Here is a 25,396-nt window from a genome sequence, read left to right on the forward strand (position 1 = left end):
GGATTTCTATTTGTTTTGGTCAAACTGACTTCTCTGATGTGCAGGTTTCTGGGAAGGGTTGTGCCTGATTATTTCAGGCAATCAAGTAGGGGGAAATAAAGTTGAAGCAGAACTGAGGTGAAGGTGCTCAGTACCACTGGCTTGATTCAGGAGTCTTTTGCATGAAATGAGAAGCCTTCTTGAATTCAAGGCCCACATTCCTCAAGAAAACCTGTGTGTGCATGAAATCATTGAGAATGTTCTTTTTATTCAAATTGGAGAAATGTTGTCTTCTACAGCCAGAAACCGCTTTTGTTGAAATGTGTAACTAAAAGTAGGCAAATGTTCAAAAAAACCTCCTTTAGACGGGAAACCTTTTAGATGGGAAAGGCCATAGTTTAGTTTGTGGGCACTGAGAGATCACAGACAACTTAGGGAGAGCAAGGGGTGTTTGTGAGCCTTGATTTGCTCTTGGGAGCATAGGTTTGGAGAAGGCTGTGCAAAATCCTTTCAGTATAAACTAAAAGCTTTCTGCTCCCTCCTGCTCCTGAAGTTTCACTGCTGACTGTTTTCACTGGATCGCAGACTTCTTTGGAAGTGCGCTGGAAATATTTTTCGTGAAACCAAGTGGCAAAAATTAAAGTGTGGAATGCAGCTGAAGGGGCAGTCCAACCACCCTAAGCATGTCCCAGTTTGCTTGAAATATGGTTGCCCTTTGCAGGCACTCGATTCATCTTGAGGCCAATTTTAACAGTGCGCAGTGCAGAAATGACTAACTGTTATGACATGCCCTGAGCCAGCTCCGGTTCAGCTTGTGTAAATTCTACATGTGGGGTGCTTTTGGAACTGACAGGTGGAATTTTATTGTGATTGTATTTAACTGTTCTGCCACAGTAAAGGCTTTTATCATCTATCTTGCGAAGCTGCTCTGTGTTGCGAAGCAAAGGAGCAAGTTCTCTGCCCTTTTATCTATTTATTTTTAATCAGCACTGTCTTGTAAAGGCAGTTGCTCAGTGTCTGGAAATGTGGACGGGATCTTCCTGGCATTGGGTTCTGCTTTCGGAGTGGGAGCTCCCCAGCGTCCTGGGCACACACTGGGGTGGTTGTGGTGGAAGTGGCTCGTCCATCTTATGGAGCTAATTTTGTCTTGATTCTCTTGGTGCCCTGGAAATTCCTCTTCAGCGTAACGGGCATTTCAGCAGGGATTTGGGAACCTCCTCTGCCCCAATCTTAGTCCTAGGCCTAAAACACTGGTAATACTGCAGAGCTTCCAAAGAAAGTCACAACATTTACTGGCTTTGTGTCAGTCGGCCTTTTCAAATCACGCATGTGAATGCAAAATCAACACACTTTGCTTCAGGTTTATTAATTCTCTCCATGATCCCAAAGACCACTACCAGCTTTTGGTAACACCATTTAAGGAAAGATGATAGGAATATTACAGCTTTTGACTGAAGGCCCAAGCTGATTTTTGCTCTCATATCGCTTAGGCAGTTTTTGGTTTTTGAAGTGATTTATTAGGACTTACTTGGAGATAAAAATTGCGAGTGTCTTAAGTGAAGAGAATGTCCTGGCACAAATTAGAAATTCCCAAGGAAGATACGTGAAAAATGTAATTAAAATGCATCAAGATTGAAGAGTTTTGAGAAATGTAATGTACAGTGTGCTAATCTCATTGGAAAAAGTTCTGCTGAAGTCGTCTACATGCTTTATATGCTGCTAGCACCGCTCTGTTCCTTTTCAGCCCAAGATGTTACCAACATTATATTGGAAAAGACATTTGTTAGCTGCTCATATACCTATTGCTGGGTCTGTGGTGGCACTTGGATAAGCAGCCAAATGCTGCTGCAGAAACAGAAACCAGTTTTTGAGGCCTCTCTAGAAAGTAGGTTCCTCAAGCAGATGTTTAGTACACATACTCGAATACCATACATTAAACAGGTAAAATTACTGGAGATTCCTTGTGTTGGGGTAAGGCTGTTTTCTCCCCAGCTTCATTTTTGTGTTGGGTGCCTCAAGTGTCACCTATGATCATGAAAATTGGTTGTTGTTGTTGTGTTTCCCAGCTAGAGTACCACTAGGAACCCTAACTGGGGTTCAAATATAAAACGGTAGATGATATTTGTGTATCCAGCAGGCAAGAATCCGTACTGGTCAAGGAGACTTAGTGGCAAACCTGCTGCTTGGCTGTGATGGGCGTTGGACGTGGCTGCAACACCCGTGAGGAAAAGCAATCACCTCAGAGGAACCTTCTGGATGTGAAGTGGCCTCTACGTGAATCCAAGCTGCGAGAGCAGTGTTTCCCATCCCTTTCCCCGCAGAGGCCGAGCGGCAGTGGGCGGCAGTTTGGCGCTCTCCTTTTGGGATCAATGTTTTCCACAGAAGTTGGTTCCTTAAAGGAGCCATCGCCGCAACAGCTGCTGTGCCCAGAGCTGCTGTGTGAGGGGAGCTCGCTGGAGCTGCTGCGCTCCAGGCCCCTCTTGGAGCCCTGGATGTCACCCCGATCCTTGGGTTTTCCTACTGCCAAGGGCCTCTTCCTAACGCAAGAGCCTCTTGGTGGAGCTGCAGTTGTGTAACCGTTACTTTATGCCGTGTTTGGTGTTTGAGGTCACTTCAAGTTCTTTATTGTATATCTAAAGCAACCACAGAAAAGTGTAGGGTATTTTCTTTGGCTTTTCTCTTCATTCAGCACATTGGTTGCAGCCCCAAATTAGCAGAAAACTTTGTTTAGGCGTCAGTTCAGCAAAACACTTTGGCACAGCTCCAGCTCTGGAAGAGCTCCGAGATTAATGGGAAGTTGGGAGCGTAAAGAAGAGCGAGGAGTCTAAAAACTTGTTTGGGTCTGGTCTTTAATGTTTCTAAAGCATAATCTTGTTCCTATTCGGCAATAGTTAAAGTTAAGCATGTGCTTAAGTGCTTTGCCAAGCATGGAGGGGATGATTTATACTCGTAAAGTGGAAGCTTAATAGTGTCTACTTTGCTGATGGCAGCTCTAACCAGGGTTTCCTAGAACAAGAGTTAGCTGCTGTCGTGTGAGGAGCCCCTTGGAGTGACTGAGTGAAGAAAATCCAGGTTTGTCCATGTCTGAGGGCTAGATGCCTTTGGGGGAGCCTGCGAGAGGCTCTGGAGAGCCACGGCCCCTGCTGCCGCCGTGCCGGATCCGCGGATGCGGCCGGGCGCCCTTAGCGCCATTCCCGGCTCCGGGCAGGCAGGAAGCGTGGGGGATGCAGGGGCACCTGGGAGGGCAGCGGGGCGCGGGTGGCCGTGCGGGGACCTGACCTTGTCCAGCTGCCACCTTGGGCCGGCGCTGGGAAAAAGGCTCCGCTAGGAGCAGCTCTGCAGCTGCGTAGCCAGGGAGGTCTGCTGGGCCCAGGGGGCTTCCTGTTTAAATAGTTACAGAGTCCGCAGAATTGGTTAAACCACCAATAAATAAATAAATAACGTGGGATCCCTCCTTCCCGTATGTGTGCGTGCGTTGTGTAACCATTCGTTTGGGTCGTGAGCAAACGCTTGTTGGGGTTGTTCTGTTCGGTTTAATTGATTTTTAGATTAGGTCTTTTGCAATGCAGCATATGACTGAAGTTTGTGGGACTGTAGCTGCAGTTCTGGAAACCAGAAGGTTCTTGTGCCTTAATACATTAAGGCTGGAAGAGGCAATTTTCTTAAGGTAGTTGGTCCCTCTGTGTGACATAGGCAAGTAATTTCACTCACTAATTTCTGCAAGGCCCTGTCATTTGTTTGGGCTAAAGGTTTATGAAAAAAGAAGAAAATAATCCAGCCTTGATTTCAGGCGTACGGAACGGTCTGACTCATGTGCAGGATTTAAGGACACATTTAAATGCTTTGCTGTAAAGAGGTGGGATATGAGACATGTGTTTTAGTGCTTTACAGAATCAACTCCTTTTCAGCTAACACTGAACAGAGAGAGTACACGTGGGGAAGTCTTTCAAGGAGCTTACAAAGATCAGTTCTTTAACCCTGTCTGTATTGACTTGCATTTCAGGAGCGCTAGCTTGGACGTGCGGAAGGATGCTCTGCATTTCCTCTTAGGTGCAATGTGGGAGTCCCCGTGGAGACTTAAAGCACTTTGTCTCTCTCTTCTTTTACCTGTGGCTTGTAATGCAGATACAGCTCCTAGTAAATAGCTGAAAACATCCAGGCCCTCAAGGAAGCTTAGCAATGCCCCACTTCGAGAGATGGTCCCCAAATTCTTTATGTGTTTACACATAAACGTGTGTCCGCCTGTGTGTAAAGCACATCAGATATCTTTCCATGAGGAGCATGTCCTGAATTTGATGTTAATCTGCATTTTTTCTCTTTGCCACATGATGGAGATAATGGTGTGAGATTTATAAACAGTACCGTGTGGGTCTTCCACTCTGAAACCAAAAGCGTCAACCTGGGTAACTATTGCCCAGTTGTGTTGTTGTGTTGCAGTAGTTGTTGCTGTAACTGTTGGTTTTGCCTTAGACTTGGTAGAGTAATTCTAGTTACTCCCCACCCTGGGTGCCCAGATAGCTTTTCCCCCTTTTTAAAGCAACTTTTACCTGCCTAGTTCTCCTTTTCCACAAAAAGGCAAATAAGCAGGAAGATCCTTTCATCATCATGAGGACCAGCAATTTAGTGAAAATGAAATGTGCATTTGCTAAGACATTCGAAAGTGTATGCTTAAGTTGCATGGACTTCATTGGGATTTTAGCTTATTCTTAAATGTTTTGCACAGTCTGAGCCTGAATGTAGCTACTAGGAAGGCTATTATATCAGCGTCTCTAAAAGCAGGGAATTTGCAACAGATTCTGCCTTGTAAGTTGGAAGAAAAATTAAAGTACATCTTCAGCATGGAGTTGCAGTATGACTTTGACTCTCCCTGCATTCCGGGAAGGTAGTATCCAAATCGTTTCATCCTCATGTTGTGTATTAGCATCCTTATAGCCGTTCTTTCCTTTTTTCTCCATCTTGAGCTTGGATCCCGATCCAAAAACTTTGCATGGAGTTTTTATAATGACATCCAAAAAAACACCAGTGGGTGGTTTTAATTTTATTTTTTTTAAAAATAACTTATTATGATAAGAGCTGCTGGGCTATATTTGTAATCGTAATGTAGTAACAAGTTATTTGTAACAAAATTACTGTAAATTGAGAAACATCAAGCAAGGGACAGGCAGGCTGCCTTTCATTCTCTTTATTTTTTTATAGCTGTTACTCTGAGGACAGGACTCTTATGTCAAGGTCAATGAGGTTATAGCTGCACTGCTGCCTGGTTTGTTTGATTGAATATTTGCTGGATGAAGCATTACTCCCTGTCCTGTCTGCAGGTTCACCTGCCTTATGAGACAAACATGCCGTTTCATTCTTAGTGCTCAGCTCCTTGCATCTCACTCAAACTCTATTTGCGGAAATTTTCAACTATGTGTTATTGGAAATCTGTCAGTCAAATGCCTTCCTATGAATTTATTTTCTTGGATTAGATTTTTATATGTTTGTACTTGGAGGGTCTCACTTGCTAGTTACCTTTTATAAGGCAAATTTCTAATTATTTTCAAGCTAAAAATAGTGCATGTATGTAAAATGGACATTAAATGTCTTCAAAGCTTCAGAATTTCAGCTTCAGCCGCGGAATCCAGCTGCTTCGGAACAGCAGCACATAACCATACGTGTGTGTCCACACAGTTGTATAATCGTTTCTCCAAATGTTAGGCTTTTCCCTCAGAAGGCTTTTTCCAGAAATGCTGTATTCCATGCTCTAGGGTTCTGCTGTTATGTTTTTTTCATGAGAACAAAGATTAGGCCTTCATGGTCCTAAACTCAATGCATGTGCATGACTTAAAGGCATTACCTACCAATAAATAGGAGATTAGCTGCGGCATGTGTATTTCCTGATCAGTTCACGTTTTTTCAGATGGCTCATTGTTATCCTGTTTCCTTTAACGATGGGACACTTTAATGAGTTTGCCATCTGACATACATCTGCTTCCTGTTAAACAATACCTTCATTCTTCCAGAGCTGCTAAACTCATCTTTTAGCCTATGAGATTTTTATCTGTGCCTTAAAAACAGCGCGTACAAATTGATGTTAGCATATTTGCTTCATTGCTGAAGGGTTTTTTATGTGTTGTTTTATTAAAGAGGGAACAGCAAAACAGGCATCTCCTCTGTGCTCGTCTGCTGGAGGAGGAGAGAACATGTCTAGTTGGCCTTTTTAGGGCCTGATGGATCCCACGCCTGCGTGAAGTCCAGCAAGATCAATTTATTTGGCTAACCTTAGGCAATTTCTAATACAGCTTTTCTGTCACACCAAAGTATGAGGCTGGTGCAGAAGGCGAGATTTTAGAGGCTTTTAATATGTTTGTTTCTTTGAGGCAAAAGCTTCCAGAGCTTGATGATGATCCTGTCACCCTTGTGAGAAATTAAAATCTTCTGTGGTTATCAGGCTCTTACCAAACTTGACACGAGCTGAGTTCAACACAAGACAGGTTCATAGACCTGCCTCAGTGTGTCTCTTATTCCCATGGGTTGGGAACATGTAGTCGCGGCAGATTTGTGTTTTCCCTTTGCTAGTCAGCATTGCTTCTCGAGAAAAACTTTTTTTGTCCCTTTTTTGTTCCATCAAACCCTTTTTCTAGTGGAGGGGAAACTGGATAGAGTTTCCCTTATATAGCACAACCTATTTGTTTCTGCTTAATGCCCTTTTTACATTCCCCTTCTAATCAGTGTGCAGCACTGTTGAAAAGAAAAACCTGTTGAATGTGAACTTCTATCACATAGACCCAAAAGACATCTGTGATAATGGCTTGTAACCAAATTAAGCAACCCTGCAGGGCATGTCATGTTTTGTCTCATAAAGGAATTTACTTCCAAACATTCACATATGCCAGGTGACAAGTGGAATTACTTTGGTTTTAGAGCTGGAAAAACAGAGGAAGCAAGGTGCAAATATTTATTTGAGGATTAGTGGATGTTTGAATCGGAATAATGCTTACAGTTCAGGTATTTTGTATTTTTGCACATTTAGGGCTTGCAGTTGTCTCCCCAGCTGGAGCACGGTTATTGTCCATAGCTTGGAAGTGAGGGAACCGCAGAGGAACTCGAAGTTGCTGGTGCATCGGCTGAAACCTGCGTTTTAATGGTACCCTCAAAATGTCGAGGCTGGTGTTTGTGCCTTCATGAATGTTGTCCATCTTCCCCTGGCAGTGTTGGGGAGGCACCATTCAACACTGAAGAATTTTTAGATGTTGTTTTTTAGCAAATGCAACTTCAGAGTTTTACCTTTAATGGTCTTTCCCCCCCCCCCTTTTTTTTTTTTTGGCTTTTCATATGGTCCTGCCTCTCTCTGGCTTGATGCGGTCGGTTACTGTATGTGGACTTGGTGTTTCATTGTGTTTCTTAGAAGCAGAGCCAGAGATGATCTTCTCTGGTCATTGTTATACTAGAGTTGTCATGTTTGCTTGAAGACTGTTGTTTCTAATTGCCTCATTGTTTATTAGCAGAGCCTTCTATCATTTTTAAGATATAAACTTGTCCGTTCCTTCACTGTGCTCGCTCCTTTCATCTCTCAAAGCTGCAGGACACAGCTGATGGCCTTGACAGCCTTTCATTCATGTTAAGATTACAAATTACCTTCATTAGGTTCCTTGGGGAGTCTGCAGTTTATCAAGTAGGATCTGGGAGGCAGTATTAATTGAGGCTTTGCAAGAAAATAAGTGACTTTCTCAGCTTCAGGATGCCGTTGAAGGTGGCTGGGCCGAACTCTCTTGCACCTTCACCTTTAGCCTGTGCTGAGGAAAGCTCTATATAAGGTACTTTATAACCTGCTCTATATAATTATGTGTCTTGGGGCAACCTGTGACATACCCGAGGAGGAGACTTGCCTTTTCTTGTGCTTTCCCTTCAAATCCTGGTGGTATATGTCTCAGTAGAATGCCAGTGCATCACAACCTGGGTGTAGTGGCAAGTGTGTGAAGGATTTTAAGAGGACAAGACACTGAACTTGATTTACCGTGGTCGTGAAGGCGATGTTTAGGTGTTGACTGCAGCAGGCCAACAGAGTTGTTTTATTCTGCTGTAATGCGAACTGTTTGAAAAGAACCAGCTCTCATAAAGGGGCTGGTTTCAAAAACAAGAAAAAAACACAAAGATCCCCCCAAATAAATGAAAGATTGGTCTTTTGAAATTTGTAGATTTATGTATGCTTGGAAAATGACCTATTTTTGATGCCCTGTTGTGGGTTACTTGACTCTCTTCTGTAATTACGATGGAGAAGGCTCCGTTGCACCTGCGGTTGGGCTGGCGGTCGTGGCATGCTCCGTGCAGAGATGCTGGCCCTGGGAAAACCTCTACCTGTGACCCCATGCAAGTGCTTGCTCGTGACAGATTACATGCAATTTCAGGAAATTCAGTGCTAACTGCAGCAAGTTCTCCTGAGGCTGCCGGGGGTTCTTGCCATTAGCCTGGGTGACATGAGAGCTACCAAAATCATCTTTGTAACCATCAACATTTCCCCCGTTGTTAATGATATAGGGAACAGCGGGGAGAATAGTTTTGAGGATGGAGGAACAGTTTCAGGGACATTAAAAAAGCACTTTCAGGGTGAGCCTTTGGCTGTTTAGCTGCCCTCTCCTTCAGTATCTGCTCTAACATTTGCAAAAACAGAAATCTCATTTGGAGAATGCAGCCCCACTGAACTGGAGACAGGGAAAACCTGAATAAACAAACATGTGCTGCAGATTAGTAAGAACATCTGTAGATTTTATATTGTTGTGAGAGCACATACCACATAGCTTTTCAATTCTTAGGCTTTTCTAGTTTCTCCCTTTCTTTTTGTCTCTCTGCTTTTGTCTTCCTTTTAAATATATTGCTAATAAAGGTTGGAGGTAGAAAGCCCAGCTGGACTCTGCATGACATGCCACTGTTTAATTTCTAGCTCGAAGGATGAGAAGAAGAGTAGTTTTATTGTATGCTAGAAGAGAATAAAGCCACATGCAAATCCCAGCCATGAACATCTGTTTCCTCTTTATGTGAAAGAATCCTCATATTTTGAAGGGAATCCCAGTTTCGAAGGGACTGATGAGTTTTTTCTGTTGTTGTTTTTTCCCTTCCCGCTCTCCTCCCCCCAGTCCTTCTTCTCTTCTTTGTGACTCCTTCAGCATCTCCCCTCCCTGCTGTCTGGCTGCAGAGTTTCCTTCTGGAAGATGTCAGCTTGCAATTTAGCATCACATATTGTATGAGGGAATTGCTTCAAAATGTTGTGTTACAGTTATAAGGAGCGTTAGCACTCTCTATGTTTTTGGTATTAATGCAATTCTATGGCACAACTTTTAAATTCCCTCTTATTTTTTTCTTGTTTATTCAAGCGGTATTTGGTGAGACTTTGTTCTCAGATAAATCTCCAGTAAGGGCAAGCTGGTATTTTTTGGAGAACTGCAGATTTGTTCTTCTGTTTGGCTGACTGTGAAGGGCAACTGTTTCTAAAACTCGCTTATAAAAAAATGATTTTAGGGATTTAAAAATCCTTCTGTATGAAGAGAATTAAGGAGATTTGTAAGAATAAAAAGAACCTGCAACATTTGCTACATTAAGTTAGGTATCAGGTGCTAAAGAAAGCAGGGGCCAGAGTAACTGACAATTTCACTAACCTATAAAAGATTTTAGAATAATGATTTACAGCTGCCTGGGAGCTTTACACTTTTTTTTTTCTTCATTTTTAGTGCAAGGTTTGACTGTGCCGAACAAACAGCACAGTTATATAACATCAGGCCAGACATGAGAACTGGTACCCTCTGTCTATTTTATATGAATGTCAAATGAGAGGTTGGTGGAGCTCGCCAGGGTTTCATATTTGCTGGCAGAGAGTTTCCTACATGTGTGGAGCACATTTTTCGTTGTTGCCTTAGCCTATTTCAGGCATAAATATTGCTGCCTGGCAGGGTGCAATTCTGCTCATTGCTGAAGAGCTTTTCCTTTAGGAAAGCAAAATGCTACATGGACTCAGATGGCGAATGCTGCAAATGGCGAAACGTCCCCAAACTGAGCGAGTTTTGTCCCATCTGTCGTGGCAGAGGACAGAAGGCTCGCGTGGCATCCGCAGTCGTCTTCATTGTGGCATGACTTAGGCTTGCGGAGGTGCTGCTTTTTGCATGTGTTAACCCTGCTTTGGGCACAGGCTGTTCAGTCTGGGTTCGGGGGGAGGCCAGGCTCATGCAAGCAGGGTGTGTGCACATGAGCACACAGCAGCGTGCGGCCCGGCCGCTTCTTCCTGCCCGCTCCCCTCTGCTCCTGCTGGCCACAGAAACGTGGCAGCAATGCAGAGGTTGCAAGGGAAACAGAAACTCCCGGAGGCTTCTTGAAAATCAGTGCATGGGGGGACCGTAGAAGTAATTTGGGGGGATTTGAGGGCTTCTCTGCAAGGTGAACCTACCTTTTAACAAGGGCTGTGGGATTGGTGTCGCAGGAAGCTGTGATGAAGATCCTGGGCTTGCGAAGAGTGCTGAGCTGGACATGTAATTTTTGGGCTGTGAATAATCTGATGAAAAAAGGGAAACTGATGAGAAGCTGGGCTGCCTTTAGCTCCCCTGCCCATGAGAATGCTTTATGGGTTCTTTAAAATCAGGGTGTTTTCAAGCAGGCTGAGATGGAGGCTTTGATTTTAGGAGAACATTTCTTGTTAGGAACTTCTGGATGCAAGTGAAGGTGCTTCATTGTTTGCTTGAAAACTGAGGTCCCTGTCCCAGACACCCCAGGGGGATGGAGACGTGTGGCTGCCTAGATCCCACTGACCTGCATCCTAACCCTTGCCAGGGCTTTTGGTAGGTCCTGCATTGCAGCATCTTCTGGGCCTCCCGGGGAAGTGAGAGCGATAACATCCCTCCATCCCTGTGATTCCTGCTGAGCAGGACTCGGAAAGCGAGCACCACGAGGGCTGAAAAGCAAAGAGCAGTGCGAACAAGTTTCCTCTTTGACTGAGTGCTGCTAGTTAGCAACGGAGATGACCAGGGGTTTGTGTCAAATGCTCCCCTTGTTACCTTATTAGCAGCTGCATAGTCTTGGACCTCATTCACAAGTACAGAAGGGCAATACTTGGAGACTGTGTACTTGAAAGCTTGTTTTATTTGGTATACAGCTGGATAGAGAGCATTTCCTTTTTTCTTTTTAACAAATTTGAAGCAAATGTAGCAGGTATTGTTTCATTTCCCCCTTCTTTTTTTGGCCTAGATAATAGAATATTATGTTGCTTTCATTTTATATTGCAAAGAAATCATGCCATTTAACTCCAGTTCAACAATGATGCAGCAGCATGTGGATATATATATATCTTCTCGTAAATATATTACCACACATTACTGTCAAATAGCTGGACTTTTTCACCCAGTATTGAAAACAAAATTTAATTGCAACACTAGAGTTTCAAGGCCCTGATAAATAAGAGCCATATTTGACCTTTATTGTGGGGCTTGAGATGCCACCAGGGATACTGTTCAAGATGACAAACTTCCTCTGAGATTTCAGTTTGTCAGCTCCATGTACAGCAGTGACATTGATTTCTTCTCACTGCCATTTCCTGCCCGAATAGATAACAAATTTTCCATGGCAGGTGTCTGTCACGCTTAGTTTTGCCTGACAGATTAACTTAATAGACTCATTTATTAATCATTAGTTGCAACACAGTGAAGCAGACAATACCCTTTAACTCTTGTGATGCTGGATAGAGGCACCATTGCCAAGTTCCTTGGTATAGCCTGAATTTAGATTTACAAACCTGCTCATACCTTTATACTGAATATTTTTAATCTTTCATTACATGTGTTATGAAGACTTAAGATTTATGCATTAACAAAGTGTGATTCATTTAGATTGTCTGCTGGTTCTCAGGACAAAAGGTGCCTCTATGCTTTCTAAAACTAAGCAACAAAATCAATGCAAAGAAATGAAAATCTGGCCCAACATGCATCGAGTTTGAGGATGTGAAGATAAGAGAAGAAAACAGATACTTGGAAGGAGGTTTAAAATCAGAGCTGACTGGCTGTTGAAGTGGGGGAAAAGTATTTTTAGCAAGGGGCCAAAAAGAGACAAATGTAGTTACAGTTCTGGATGGTATTGCCGTGGGACACCTTTCTGTGCCATGCCCTGAGAAGAGACCAGGGCTGGAGATCTGGAAGGAGGGTAAGCACCAGAGATGGATTTTGGGCAGACCTTGTTGGAGCAGGAAGGAGTAGGAAGAGGCAGAAGAACTTAGGAGTGAGACTGGAGGAGGAGGGACCTCCAAAAAAAGGCAAAGCCGTGAACAGTAATGGCTTCTTGCTGTCCCTCTGTCTCATCCTTTTCTTCATGTTCAGCCGTGACTGACTGACTAATTACACGTTAGCCCTGCGCTGCCTGCAGAGCTGGAGAAGGGTTTGCTTTGCTCCCGCGTGTCAGGAGGGTTGGTCATGAGGCCTCTCTCAGGGCAAGGGCACTGAAGGAGCTGCAGATGCACAGACGCTGCTGTGCATGGCAGGACTCGTGAGCCTCACTGGGGGTGTGGGCTGGCGTTGGACAGAACCACCTCTCGTTATAGGTGATGAGTGAGGAGAACCACAGAGCTTCTCCTGAGGGTTTTGGTTGGGCTTGGTAGCTTTTAACCTACTTTTATTTCTCAAGGGATCTTGTTAATCTGAGATCACTGGGAGATGTCCGAATAACCTTCCCTCTGTTGCCGAGGCCCCATTTGCAAAGCCCTGCTCAGAGCAGAAGTGACTTTTAGGCCCATCACTCGTGAGAGTGCGTGTTGCTGAAGATGGTTCTTCCTGGCCCTGGGAATGTGTTGCTTGAACCATCCTGATGGCTCCTGGCGGGGAGTCAAGGCAAGAACGTCCCTGCACTAGATCATGCTGCTTATTGCTCCTCTAGGCCACCCTGGTAACGATACATTAACCTCTCAGCAGGGAATGTGATAAACAAAGTAAAATTGCTTTAGTGAAACCAATCATTTAATGGCAGCTTCCATAAAGTGTCCTTAAAGATTTGTAAATGTAATAAGCTGCAGTTCACTACCGAGCAATAACTGTTCCTAATTTAGCCAGTCAAGAAACATGACAACCTCATTTGCTTTGGTAACATTTTTTTTCTCTTTTTTTTCCTACCCTCTCTCCAGATTCCTTTCTCTCTGGTACAATTTCCGATTTGGGAATCCTTAAAGGTAAGTCATCTTTAATGATAGTAACGGGTTATGTGTCCCACAAAGCCTTTCTGGGGTATTTTACCTAGCTTGGTTATCACATTGCAGGACACAGTGCAGAATCCACAAGTGTGTCCCAGGCTGCCTGTGCATGTGGAAGTCTTTTGCATGAATATTAGGAAAAATAACAGGAATCATCTAAACCTTGACATGTGGCATGCAGGCTAAATTTGACTCCCCAACCTGCCAGAAATCTTATTTGCTGCTCTAACTAATTTTATTGATTGAAGCAGAGTGGGAGCCATTTGAATTACATGATATTACTTTAGTGGGTTTTTTGTTGGTGGTGGTGGTTTTTTTTTTTTTTTTTTGCATTTAAAGGTAACAGGAATTGTGACTGGTGGAAAGAAAACTAAGCCTGTTTTTTTTTAGACAGGGAGAGGCTCTTCGTATATCACTGACAACCTATTTTGATGGACTTTGCATGCCTGGTTTGAAAGGTCCTTTAAATGTGTCAGTCGGTGCTATTGAACAGAGCAGTCTCCGAGGGATGCAGCGGCAGGGGCTGGGTTGGGAGCTGTGGAATTTCTCAGTCCCTCCCTTTTCCCTTTAAATGGTGGTGCCGGTTACCCGCTGCAAAGGGATAAAGGAAGGGCAGAGTTTCCTGGGCTGTTTGCTCACAAGATGGAAGGTGGAGGCAGGAGCAGCAATAGCGGCTCCCTGGGTAGGCTCAGCCAAGGGCTCCTCTCCCCAGAGGAGCAGATCCAGGGTGGTGCTTTCCAGAGAGTGGAAGCTGTGCCATGGTTGTGGTGACATGGAAGCTTTCTCCCTTGAACTTGGTGGAGCCTTCTGGCTCGTTGCCCACAAATGCCCAACAGCTGCCAGTCGTTAACTTTGTCCTTCACTGCCAGCTGCCCTGCAGCATGTGCTCTGTGCTGTTGCTGGGTCTTTGCACTTTGGCCCTGAGAGGCCACGGGCTTTGCTTCATTCCTTCCTCATACTTCCAGCTTTCCAGCGCCCCTGCAGATTCTCTCCACCAGGACCCACCGGGGAAGGACAGGTACTGCTGACGGACCAGCTTATCTTGTGCTGCTCTTCGGGAGGGTGGTTTTGTGATCGCCCTGGGGCTTGTGTTGGAGGGTAGCAAGTTCCCCAGAGCTGCCTGGCCCTGCTCTTCTCAGGCCGCATCTCCCCACTCTTGAGGGATGAGCCCACGCTCTGAGCTTTAGCATCCAGCGACTTCGGTGGGAGTCCAGGGCAATGCCCTCCACTGGGCTTTATGGAAAGCAAAGGCTCTCCCAAAAAACTGTCCCCTCAAATGTGAAGGCAGGAGGAGCGTGGAATACGGACACGAGCCTGGCTAGGTCCTGTAGGTCCTTGGTGAGCTCAGCCTGCTGCGATATCTGGGTATTGTCCCATCACGGGGCAGCTTCGGCTGCCTTATTAGGAATCTGCTTCCCTGCCAGCGCCAGGGATCGGCCTCTGGAAACGCTGCTGGCGGGAGCGCTCGGTGTTAGCGCTGCGCCTGCGCTGGAAGCACGAGGTGGCACAAGTGAAAGGGGAAAAAGTGCAGTGTTCTCTCCAGAAGTGCATGAAATAATGTCGTGAAGTTGTTTTCAGAATGTAAAGTTGCTATGACTAACGTTCCCGTGGCCGTGGCAGTGAGATGTATTGTTTGAAGTAGAGGCTTAAGGAAGGCAGTTTGAGTTTAGCTTGCTAAGGGTGTGAGTCACTAGCATGAGACATCATGTTTAATCTAAAGAGGTCAGTGCAGATGTGAAAAAATCCAAATTGGCTAAGTTTATTCCACAGACCGGTTGCAATATATTCTGCTGCATATGGAACTGAGAGTAGAAATCTTCAAAAATCAATATTGCTTCAGTTCAGTGCATGGAGAGAGCTCAGAGTTTGTCACATCAAAGCCAGGCCAGGAAAGTGGGATACATTTTATTTAGCTGAATTAAGCTCTTAGAAACCTCCTAACTCTTACTGTCTTACCCTGACATTATAACAAAAGGATGAAAAAGGATGAAAAATCTCCCATCGTGGGAGAACGTGGCTGGTAGCATCACTAGCGGTACAAGTCATGCAGGGGCTTCTCACTGGTTCTTTGAACACTCGTGAGTTAGAAAAAGGAGAGATCATTGAACTACAAGATCCCTTAAACTGTGGGTGCTGGTAAAGCAGGTATTTCAGTGATTAACAAGAAGTGACTCTTTTCTTAGATCACAACGACTTAAAAGGCAACAGCATTGAAATGCTGGTGATTTTAATAAAAATAAACTCTTATGTATGTTATATATGTATGTTTTAGACCTTTCTGAGAAGGAAGAAAAATTAAATATCTGGTTTGGAGATTTTGGTGAAAGGTGGGACATCAGTTTGTTTAACAAATTAGGGGTTTTCAAACTCCTTTGGTTTTCAAAACCCAAAGTAGGGGTTTTGAAAAATCAGCAGCAAGAACTCACTGACTAGTTTGAGTGCAGCAACATCTCTTCAAAAGTGTTGTCTTCATACTGTTAAGTGTAAATAATCAACTGGAAATCTGTGTGCTTGTAACCACAACGATTTGTATAAGATGAGCCCTTCTCTTAGGTGAAACAGGGCTCAGACCTCTTGAGTTTTATATTTTTTCTGTTGGCTGCTGTTTCAGAGCCATTAAGTTACTCCAAAATAGCCATAAATGGAGAATGCTCTCTTTGCAGACCCAATGTATTACATGTCTGTAGAAGGCTCTGATAGTCAGTGTGGAGGGAAGAAGCAAATAGGGCAGGAGGACGTAGATCTCAAATAAGTATAATTGGAAAATAAGGTGGTTTTATTTCTTTAAAAAGGGAAAAACAAACCTAGTATAGTGGGAACCTTTTGTCTTTTCCATTAGACACGTCCAATTCTGAGATGAGACACTTGCGCACTGCTGAGAATATGTAATGTCAGGGTCATGCTGACTTCACCCTGCCGACCGTGTGCCAAGGAATGCTGCTCTTGCACATGCAGCCTCTCCGGGAGGGCTGTCACAGACCGGGCTGCTCGGCTGGCCTCCCTCCTGGAAGGCAGGATACAAATCTTGGACTGAATGCACTGAAGGTGAAGACCTGGCTCAGCTGGCACTGAATGAAGACAGAATTGCCCTCTTATTCTCAGTGATGGGTAAAACCCAAAGATCTTAGACTTTCTGCAGTTGCTGTGCACCTACACAGTTCTTTTTCATTGTTTTTAGGCATGAGTTTGCTCAAAACTCAAAATCTTTGAGGTTAGCAGGTGCTTTTACGGAGAGATGTACTTGGTTGCACCTTCAGAGTCAGTAGTTGGAGAGAGACCCCTGAGATGCATGGGCAGATCTCGTGAGAGACTGTACGGTGGCTCAGCTGGCTTGGGGTAGCAGCGAAAGGCCCTGGAGAAGCACAGGGTTCCTCTGAGAGAAGCACCTGAACGTGCAGACACGGTGCCTCCCTGCGAGGCCATCAGGGCGTCGCAGCCAGGGACACGGACAGGACCCAGCTGTTCCTCCGTGACGCGGGGTGGTGACAGAAGGGTGGTTGGGTCAGAGCAGGAGGTCTCTGCGTTTGTTCCTAAGCTGGTTCTCTCCATGCTTTCTCCAGAGAGAAAACCGTTACTGAACTTAGGCACAAGCACCCATGTTGGAAATGAACAGAGCTTGGGAAACTTGCTGGTAGACTCTAGACCTACCTGAAGGTGCTGGGTGTGATGGGCTCATTTGCTTGGTCCTTGGTTCTCCCCTCCAGGACGTTCTGGCCCTGGGACCCCTCGGGTGGTCTGGCTTGCACTGAAGGATGTGAAGATGTCTGGGTGGGAGGGTGGCCTCAGGCTGCCTTGTGATTGTCACTGCAGAGGCTCTTTTAAGACATACCCTAGGGCTTGTTGTGCCAGGGCTGCTTAGTGCGTTTCCAGCTTGTTTGGAGCCCCTTGCACCTGATTTTTAAAGTTAATAAGAACAAAAGATTTACAGAATTCTTCTGCCCAGGCAGCTGGGGTCCTGAGCAGTAATATGTGTTTATAACTCCACCACTGAAACAATAAACCACATGCTATTTCCCTCCTAAAATTTACAATCAAACCTGTTGCTGTTTAACAGAATAAGTAGAAAATAGAGGAACGTAGCCAAACTGGCCCTAAAATGGCTTTCCCTGCTCTATGGCTAGGTGACAGCGTCCCTTTCTTCCTGGTCTAGTGTTTCTTTTCTGCTGTGCTCAGCTGCGTGCAAGTCAATAGCAAATGAAACCCAGGCCCGGCGCTAAACCCATTTCCTTGCGAGCGGCGCAATAAGTGTTTTACCATTCCTCACGCCTCCTTTGAGCACCGATCAGGCTGATCTGAGGATTAAGTCCTAATGGTGAAATAAGGCTAACACGTCTGCCATTCGCCGGGTGCTGTATGGCGAAACCAGCTCTGCGCCGCTCCGAGGCGTGATGCAACTCGCAGCCCGCGCGGCGCACGCATTCCTGGAGCATAACGGCCGCATTTTTCTCACAAAAAGAACAATGTAGCCAACAGCTGTTCAGCAAACAGCCCTCACTTTATTAGTGTCACAATAACTGTCATTCACCCAGCTTTTAAGCACAGTCGAAGGAATGCTCTCCGCCATCTGCGCTGAAGAGCAAGAAACAAATGCGATCATTACTCACAGCGCTGCCGGCACGTCTGGAGAAGTCAGATGCTCTCGGGTCGTCAATGCGCCGTTTGAAACGGCAGAAGGGAAACAGGCTCATGCAGTTTGGGGATACAGGGCTGGATTGTGATGCACTTGATCATGTTTGGAACAGGAGCGGTTTGCTGGAAGATGCTGGGCCTGCCAGTGATGTCTGGGGGTGTTTTTGGTAAAGGGTTCAGTGTAAAGGGTTCGCCAGTTTGTCTCAGATACTTCCTTCTTGCTGAAGAATTTTTAAAAACTTATGTGATTCTTCCTTGTGCCTCCACGGAGCACATGTTTATTAACAGGTAATAGCAATGCACCTGCTCAGGGCAAGTTGTTCTAACTGTAGAAGTGATTTTTTTTAATTGCTTTTGTTCCCCCGGACACAGAACTGCCCCTTCCGCTCTGGGGGCTGAGAGTGTCTGGCATTTTGTGCTCTGTCTTGCCATGAGAACTCTGGTTTGAAGACAATTTTTTTAACTAGGCTTTTAGCACATCCATTTTGATTTACATTCAAATGAGTCGCAGACATCAATGCAGCATTATATGGGGAGAAAAAGGGAATGAAACGCTTTTAACATGAAAAATATGCTGTTGCATGTAGGCCAACTTTTGTTCTCTTTCAATTTATCTGGGATTTGGGTGAGTTTAAATTCTAGGGCCAATTTCACTGCTGGCATAAGCGAGCACAAGTCCATTAGTGTGATAGCAGTCTCAACGTTTATGTCAACAGTGAACTTAGATCACTGACTTTTTCCCATGTTAGGGCTTGCATGTTTCCTGCAAGATAATATACACATGCGCTGCACATATGCTGCACATATGCACGTAGCAATTCACTGGGGAGGATGTCTGGCTCATTGCTTTTCCACTTTATGTGTAGAAATTGCAATCTGCTTATGAATTTTTTGCTTCTCCTATAGCTAATGTGCCATGCATCTGTAAGGACCAGCCATGCAGAATGCCACGTTGCAAGTAAAATACCTCATAGCAAAGGCAAGCATGAAGAATGCTTTTCTTTCCTCAGTCTGCAGGATTATGCATACATACAAATCAATATGATTAATTCAGAAAGTTTTTTTTTTTCCCCACTCTCTGTTATCATGAAGTTGAACACTGCCTGGAACAGAGGGGTGCATAGAAATACTACCGATGCTTATCATTGGATGAATTGTAATATTTACTCAGCTGCAGACCTAAGATTTGGAGTATGCCATGAGCCCTGCTTGTCTTTTAATGGCTGAAGAATAATAAGGCATCTGCCTTGGAGGTGTCTCCTTCCCTGCGATGCTTCTTGCAGTTTTGGGATGTTGGCTTGGTCATCAAGTGCGAGCGGGATGGGAGTGTTGCGCTTTCCAGTGTCCCCATAGCCCTGGGCTCCTGAACGTATGCACGAAGAGCCCGCTGGGCTTTAAGCACGAAGCCAAAAGGTGAGCTCAGATGTAAAGCAAAGGTGGCAGGCACATAGGTAAGAAGTTATGTGAACTAGTAAAAAATTATTGGTCAGCTTGAGTCCAGCTGTCCTCAACATGTGGAGCCTCGTCGGTGCCATGCTCCCGTGGGCACCATAAATTCCTCCCATATTTAAAAGAGAGAATATTTTCTTTTTTTTTTCTTTGTTATTTAGAGATTGAAAGGCTTTTAATATATCCTAACACTGACTAGTCCAAGACGCCTTCTGCTGAGGAAAGTGTGGTGTCCAGGTGCCTTTATTCTCAAATTAAAAGAGCTAAATAGTGGTTGTGATGAGAAATAGAGGGCAGAAGTCTGTGGGATGAGATGGGAGAAGGAGAAAGAAAAGTTGACTTTTCTTTTACTACCTTCATATAAAGCTGAACTCTTCTTGCAAATGCTGTCCCTGTGAATACTTGGAAGTCTGTGTCGAGGCTTCCTGCTGTGCCCGACCCCTTGGGGACGCACTCGCTGTATTGCTTTACATGGTGCAGCAGTGCACGGTGAGTTTTACATATATATCACATAGGAGTGTTTACAAAAAAAATTAGCATGTGATTGAGCTGGGAAGCTGCAGAGGGCCCCAACTGTACAAGTTTCCATGCGCTTCAGCCAGAAGATTTATTTCCAATTTGTTATTCATAAGGGAAGAGCGAGAGATTGGGATGGGGTCCTTTGAAGTGGGAAACAAAGTCTTCTATTCAGCCTTCGGCTTAATAGAATACACATGACACAGGCTTGGCATGGCCGCCCGCTTTCATGTGCGGCACTCGCTGCCGTCTCGCTTTCCGCGGCTGCCGATACTAGCGCGGACGGGCAGTGCCCAGAAAACGTCTCATTATCTCATGCTGCTCCTTAAGCCAAGCCTGGTGTAATCAGGTGGGGACCGTTTGTGAGGAGGGGGGAACCAGGCAGATGAAACTGGCAATTACATTGCTAAGAATTCCCTGTCATGCTCAGAGAGACGTGGAGAAGCAGCCGGGTGATTGCAGCGCTTGGGCAGGCACCTCTGCGTGGGGTTCTGCGCGGGGAGCGGCGAAACACGGGCTCCCATCCTCGCGCTGGCACTGATCTGCCCCGGGACCTCGGCACGTCGCCCTGGATCCCTCCGGCCCTGCCAGGACAGGGCGCGTGGAGGGAATGCTGCTCCGAGCGGCTGCAGCGTCCAGGGCCCCAGAGCCAGGACCGAGCGGATCTCCAGCAAAGTCGGTGTTTGAGGATGGGTGATAACCATGTGTTTCTGCTCAGGAACAAGGCTCTAGTGTTCACCTGCGTTCTCAAGCCTGCAGTAGCTTCTGTGCTTAAAGACAAAGCCCAGCTTGCTGTAAAGACCTGTCCGTTAGTGGGTCCATTGGCTGCAAGAGAAAACACGTGTGACCTTCAACACGTCAGCTTGGCCCGCGGCACGAGTGCGGTTAGGAAGAACGTGGGCCAGGGACTTGCTTGTCCTCTTGGCCCCGTGGCTCTCGTTCCTTTTGGTTCCTCCTCCTCCCGCGCTGCTGCGCTCGTTGCCCTCGTCTCTGCTTCGCATGTTCAGGTCTGGAACTCCGAGTGAATCACCGAAATCAGAGATGGAAAGAAATGCATGAGGTCATCCTAGCCGGTCCCTGCCAAGGCAGGATGATTCCCTGCAGAACGATCTCGAGTGCCTTCTCCAGTCTATTTTTAAATGACTCAAAGGAGAGGGTTTTCCTCTCTTCCCTGGGGAGGCTGGTTCCACAGTCCAATAGACCTCACTGTTGGGGAATTTTCTTCCTGTTCTCCAGCCTCAGTTCTCCTTTTGCCTAATTTATAATTTAATTGAACTGTTCCTAACTCCACCCTTCTAAACAATTTTCCATCCTGCATGACTCTTGCATTACCTGCTGTCAGTTGGCGGGCTGAGCAGAAGGGGATTCATCGGTTTGCCTTGCTTGGCAAAGGCGCTTTGTGCAGCCAGGAAATCAAGTTCTATCAGCAGCTAGAGTTAGGAGCCCTGTGCCAACAACTAGGAGTGACCTTTTGCTTCTTTGGGCAATGCCATTAAGATAAACCCTCTTGAGACTGCCTAAGGCCAGGCTGGGCTTCTGGCAAAGCCACAGAAGTCTGCATCAATGTTCTAGCTCTCCTGTCAGTCCTCCAGCAGATCCTCCATGGTGGTTTTTGCATAACAAAAATAACTGTGCTGAATCCCAGGCTCTACTTGTAGATGTAGACATACTCGGGAATATTTTTTTAATTAAAAAATACAGTTGCGCTCTCTCTGCCAAGCGGCCCCAGCACTGAGATTTCCAAATCCCAATACTCAGAGTATTCCTAAGCACCTTAAGTTTTAGGAGAGTGGGCTTTGAAAGTGGGGTTTATGCATCGATAGTATTTAGATGCTTTGGAAAATAGCATGCTTTGTCCTATGGGATGTGCGTGTCCTACAGCAAGAGCGACTTGCAAGAAAACAGGATGTCCAAAGAGTGTAAGTTATTCCAGGAAAGCAACTTAAGAGTTTGAAGAATTGTGAGTCCTTATTTATTTATTCATGAGATGAAAATCAGTTTTTGCTGCGGGTGACAGCAGAATAGCAACACATGCTGAAAACACCAGGAAAAAGAATGGCTAGCGTTAAAGACACTGAAAGCCCTTTAGTGCTTTAGCAAAGCGGAGCTGCAGCTGTTTAGCTGTGGCAAGATACCAAACATCATTGTGGCTGGCCATTGTTTTTTTGAGCAGTTTGATTTTTAAAACATTCAAGTGAAGTATCAGCACCAGCCAAGTTGGAGCGCGCGGGGCGCAAGGACAGCGCCTTAAATGAGGAATCAGCAAAAACAGGGAGGCAGGAACCCTCGTGGCCCGCGGGCTGTGGTCAGACTGCAGGTTGGGAGGCCGAGAGCAAGAGCTCAGCCTCGCGCGGGTATCGGGTTGCTTTCAAGAAGATTTTATAGCACAGAAATAATACAGCTTTAAAAGTGAGATAGTGCCACGGCTATAAAGTAGAATTATTGATTTCTCTGCGGTAGGGCTCCAAAGGGCCAGAGAAGCCCGTGCCTTTCCACTGAGCACTGCTCTTAACATAGCAGAATGGAAATCCCTGCTCCAGAGGTCTTCCACGGCTGAGCGTTTGAGGAGGCTGGGAAGGGGGAGTGAAGTGTGGGAGGAGGAGGAGGCGAGAACAAGGTGACCGTGGCCGGCGTAATAAAAAGCCCCATCGCGGCCGGCGAGCCTTGGCGTGGGTTGCTGATCCCGGTCTGCCTCACGGCCCTGTGTGTGACGTGATCCCAGCGCCTGGTTCGAGGCGGCACGGTTGGTGTTAGCGGTTTGAACCGTGCGTGCTGGAGTGACATGACGCGTTCGAGGGCTCGGAGCGCGCTGGGTGGGAGCCGTGGGGAGAAGGGTGTGTGGTCCCGAGTGACGCCGAGTGCCACACAGACCCGCCTGCCCCCGCTGCAACAGCAGGAATAAGGGTAATTCCCTAAGGATGGGGCTTGGAGGGGAGAGGGGCCAAAGGGGCTGGTTTAGGAAGCATGGAGGGGGGCAGACAGCATTCCCACGTCGTGGAGCCAGGAATCCCTCGTTCTAGATGGGAGCGTTTGGTGCAACGGGGCTGAACTGATGTTTTGCGTGACCCCCTTCCCACCCCTCTAGTGGTCTGCTTTGCACCGGTCTGTCTGCCAAAAAGAAAATAAGTTCGCAAAACATTTGCAAAGTTGCATGGCCACAGGCTTAAATACATACATATGAAATCCCTGAAAGCAATTTGCTTCAAGCTCTCCTCAGTTCCAGACATCTTTCTCACTCCATCTGCTTGTTTGAGTACACAAGTTCCTTGGGAAAAATCGCTTATTACATCACTGAAAAATGCCACAAAAATAGCTTTTCACTTAAGTTCCCATCCTCGGAGCTAACTCACATGGGGATCAGATAGATTCAAACATTTAATAACTTTTTATTTTCCTTTCTCTTTAAACACAGGATCTCTGGTCATGGAAGCAGGGTCACGTGGTGGATTCTTGGCAGTCAGCAGTCTGTGGAGCTTTTGCAGGTGCAAAGGATTATATGTTATACTGAGAAAGACTAAAGAAGAAAGGGAAAAATGTGCAAATCTATTAAGTATAGCAGAACAGCATTCTTTTGTAATTCAAGTTTGTTTAGAAGAAAGCGGATCCAGTTGTTATTTGGGAGAAGGAAAGTCAGAAAAGGAAAGACAAGTGGGAGAAAAAAAAAATTCAAGCAGGGTGTCTGTTTGAAAGACAACCAATTTGTTTCTGACAAATTTCTGTTATTTAAAAACCCAAGCCCTGTCAGTCAGGCTTTGCGATTATTTCAAAGTTGATTTGTGAAATGCTCATCCAGGGGAATCTCTGCTTGGGTGCGGGTTTGTGCAGCTGTCTGCTCCGAGCGGCTCCCCGGGGGCTCCAGGCCGTGATTCACCCTTCATGTGACGGCTCTGACAGCCGCGTAGATTAACTGGAGTCAGGAGAGCACCAGCCCCAAGGCAAAAGCCTTCCGCAGCAGAAAAAAAATCAAAATAAACCCCTGAAGAACAGAGGACGAAACATCTGGGCAGTCTCCAGACACTAGAGCAAGGGTAAAGAGTGGCAGGATGCAATGCTGCACTATTTATTACCAAGCAACCCAGAAGTTAATTGAATTCTTCAGGAGGCTTCTTTCTTGATTTTAGCCTACTGTAGATGTTTCAGAAAAGAAAGAACTCAAAAAAGAATTAGTGACTCATCAGTATAGCTGACAACTTAGAGGGAGGAGACACTCAAATGTCTTAATAGAAAAAGCAGATTAGTACTTCAGAGAGGGATAGCCAGAGCTTTTCCCCAAGGAGCTGAAATACTTTTTAAGATTCCAAATCAGTAACAGAATATGTGGAAAAAAATAAATCCCGTTAAAAAAGAAATTATAGCATTTCTAGAAATAGAGATTATCAAAAGCAAAACTTGTTCTTTCATGACTTAAAAAATCAGATCCATTACTTTGTATGTAATTTTTTAAAAATAAGCTCTGTATGGGGAATTGAAGTATTAATAGCAGCAGAATTCCAACAGAGATTAAACTACCGAGGCTTCATTTTGATAGGCGCTGTGAGTACACATGCTAAGAGAGAAATCATTGCTTTAATTGCACACAGTTTAATAGAGCAGGCACACAAGCTGTGAAGAATGGTTTAGGTAGAATTGATTCTATTTTGGGGTGGAGAGGATATATTATATGATCTTTTATAGTCTCAACCAGCCCTATTTTCCAAGTTTATGTAACGGGAAGACATTTTTGTTCTGCCTAAGATTGAGTCTACTTTTGGATTTTATACTGCCTTAAATGGTGCAAACAAAATCAGAGCGCTTCGATTGAAGGAGAGTGTTCTTTTTTTGTTTTGAAACAAAACAACCCAGACTAAAATTCTTTACAATGGAATCTGCATGTCTGCAGGTGTGATAGGCGATCGTTAATTTATCTGTGATCTTTTTGCAGTCATATTGATACAAATCCTGCGCTCAGGCACGTTCAGAGAGCTGCAAAGGTTATCTGATTTACCCAAGGCCTTGAGGAGCAATTTCCTGAAGTCCAATTAGCGCCTCGATTGGAAAGCTCGCCCGGTGTCTCCCTTTCCTTCTCTGTACATCTTGATTCCGGCTAGTTGTGCCTGGCCTTTTTGAGGGGTGTTGGGCAGCGTCTGCTCACGTGGAAGCAGAAATCCTGCAGAAGGGGCTTCCAGAGACCCGGCCGCGCGCGGAGCTTGGCCAGGCCTTGGGCTGCCCTTGGCAGCCTGACGTCCCCTGCGCGGTGCTGCTGGGGAGACGCTGCGGCCTGCACGGCTCCCGGGGAGCTATTCCCAGAGCAGAAATCTTTGGAGAACTGGAGTCTTACTTGGTAGATCGTGTTATCTTTGGTGATGATATATTCTATATGCTTCCCTCCTTATTTCATCCACTGTGTTTTTATTTCTGTCATTCTTTCCTTCCCTATTCCTTCCTTCCTAACAGCAATATTTTTAACTTCTTCCATCATTTTGCAGAACCACGCACAAAATCACAGAGGGTTTGAGGTTGGAAGGGACCTCTAGAGATCATAGAGTCCTCTGAGAGCTTCAAAACGCTCAAGCCTGGATTATTTTTGGATTGGAACTTTACTCTTCTGTGTCCATTCCCTCCCTCTGCAGATATGTGACAGGCAGGCCCAGT

At 45.5% G+C, this 25,396-nt stretch overlaps 1 protein-coding gene across 2 annotated transcripts in view; it reads left to right on the forward strand.

Moving 5' to 3' along the window:
- The window catches only part of SLC25A26 (solute carrier family 25 member 26), a 78,840-nt gene that overhangs the window by 44,675 nt on the left and 8,769 nt on the right, over positions 1-25,396 (forward strand). For both annotated transcript variants that reach the window (XM_088528310.1, XM_088528311.1), the window contains 2 exons: positions 13,106-13,150; positions 23,178-23,247. In XM_088528310.1, coding sequence (XP_088384436.1) covers positions 13,106-13,150; positions 23,178-23,247 — 115 coding nt within the window. The remainder of the gene's footprint in view (positions 1-13,105; positions 13,151-23,177; positions 23,248-25,396) is intronic.

This window comes from Tinamus guttatus, unplaced genomic scaffold (assembly GCF_059628265.1).
Source record: "Tinamus guttatus ecotype Peru unplaced genomic scaffold, ASM5962826v1 Tinamus_guttatus_pri_ptg000307l, whole genome shotgun sequence".
NCBI classification, from domain to species: Eukaryota; Metazoa; Chordata; class Aves; order Tinamiformes; family Tinamidae; genus Tinamus; species Tinamus guttatus.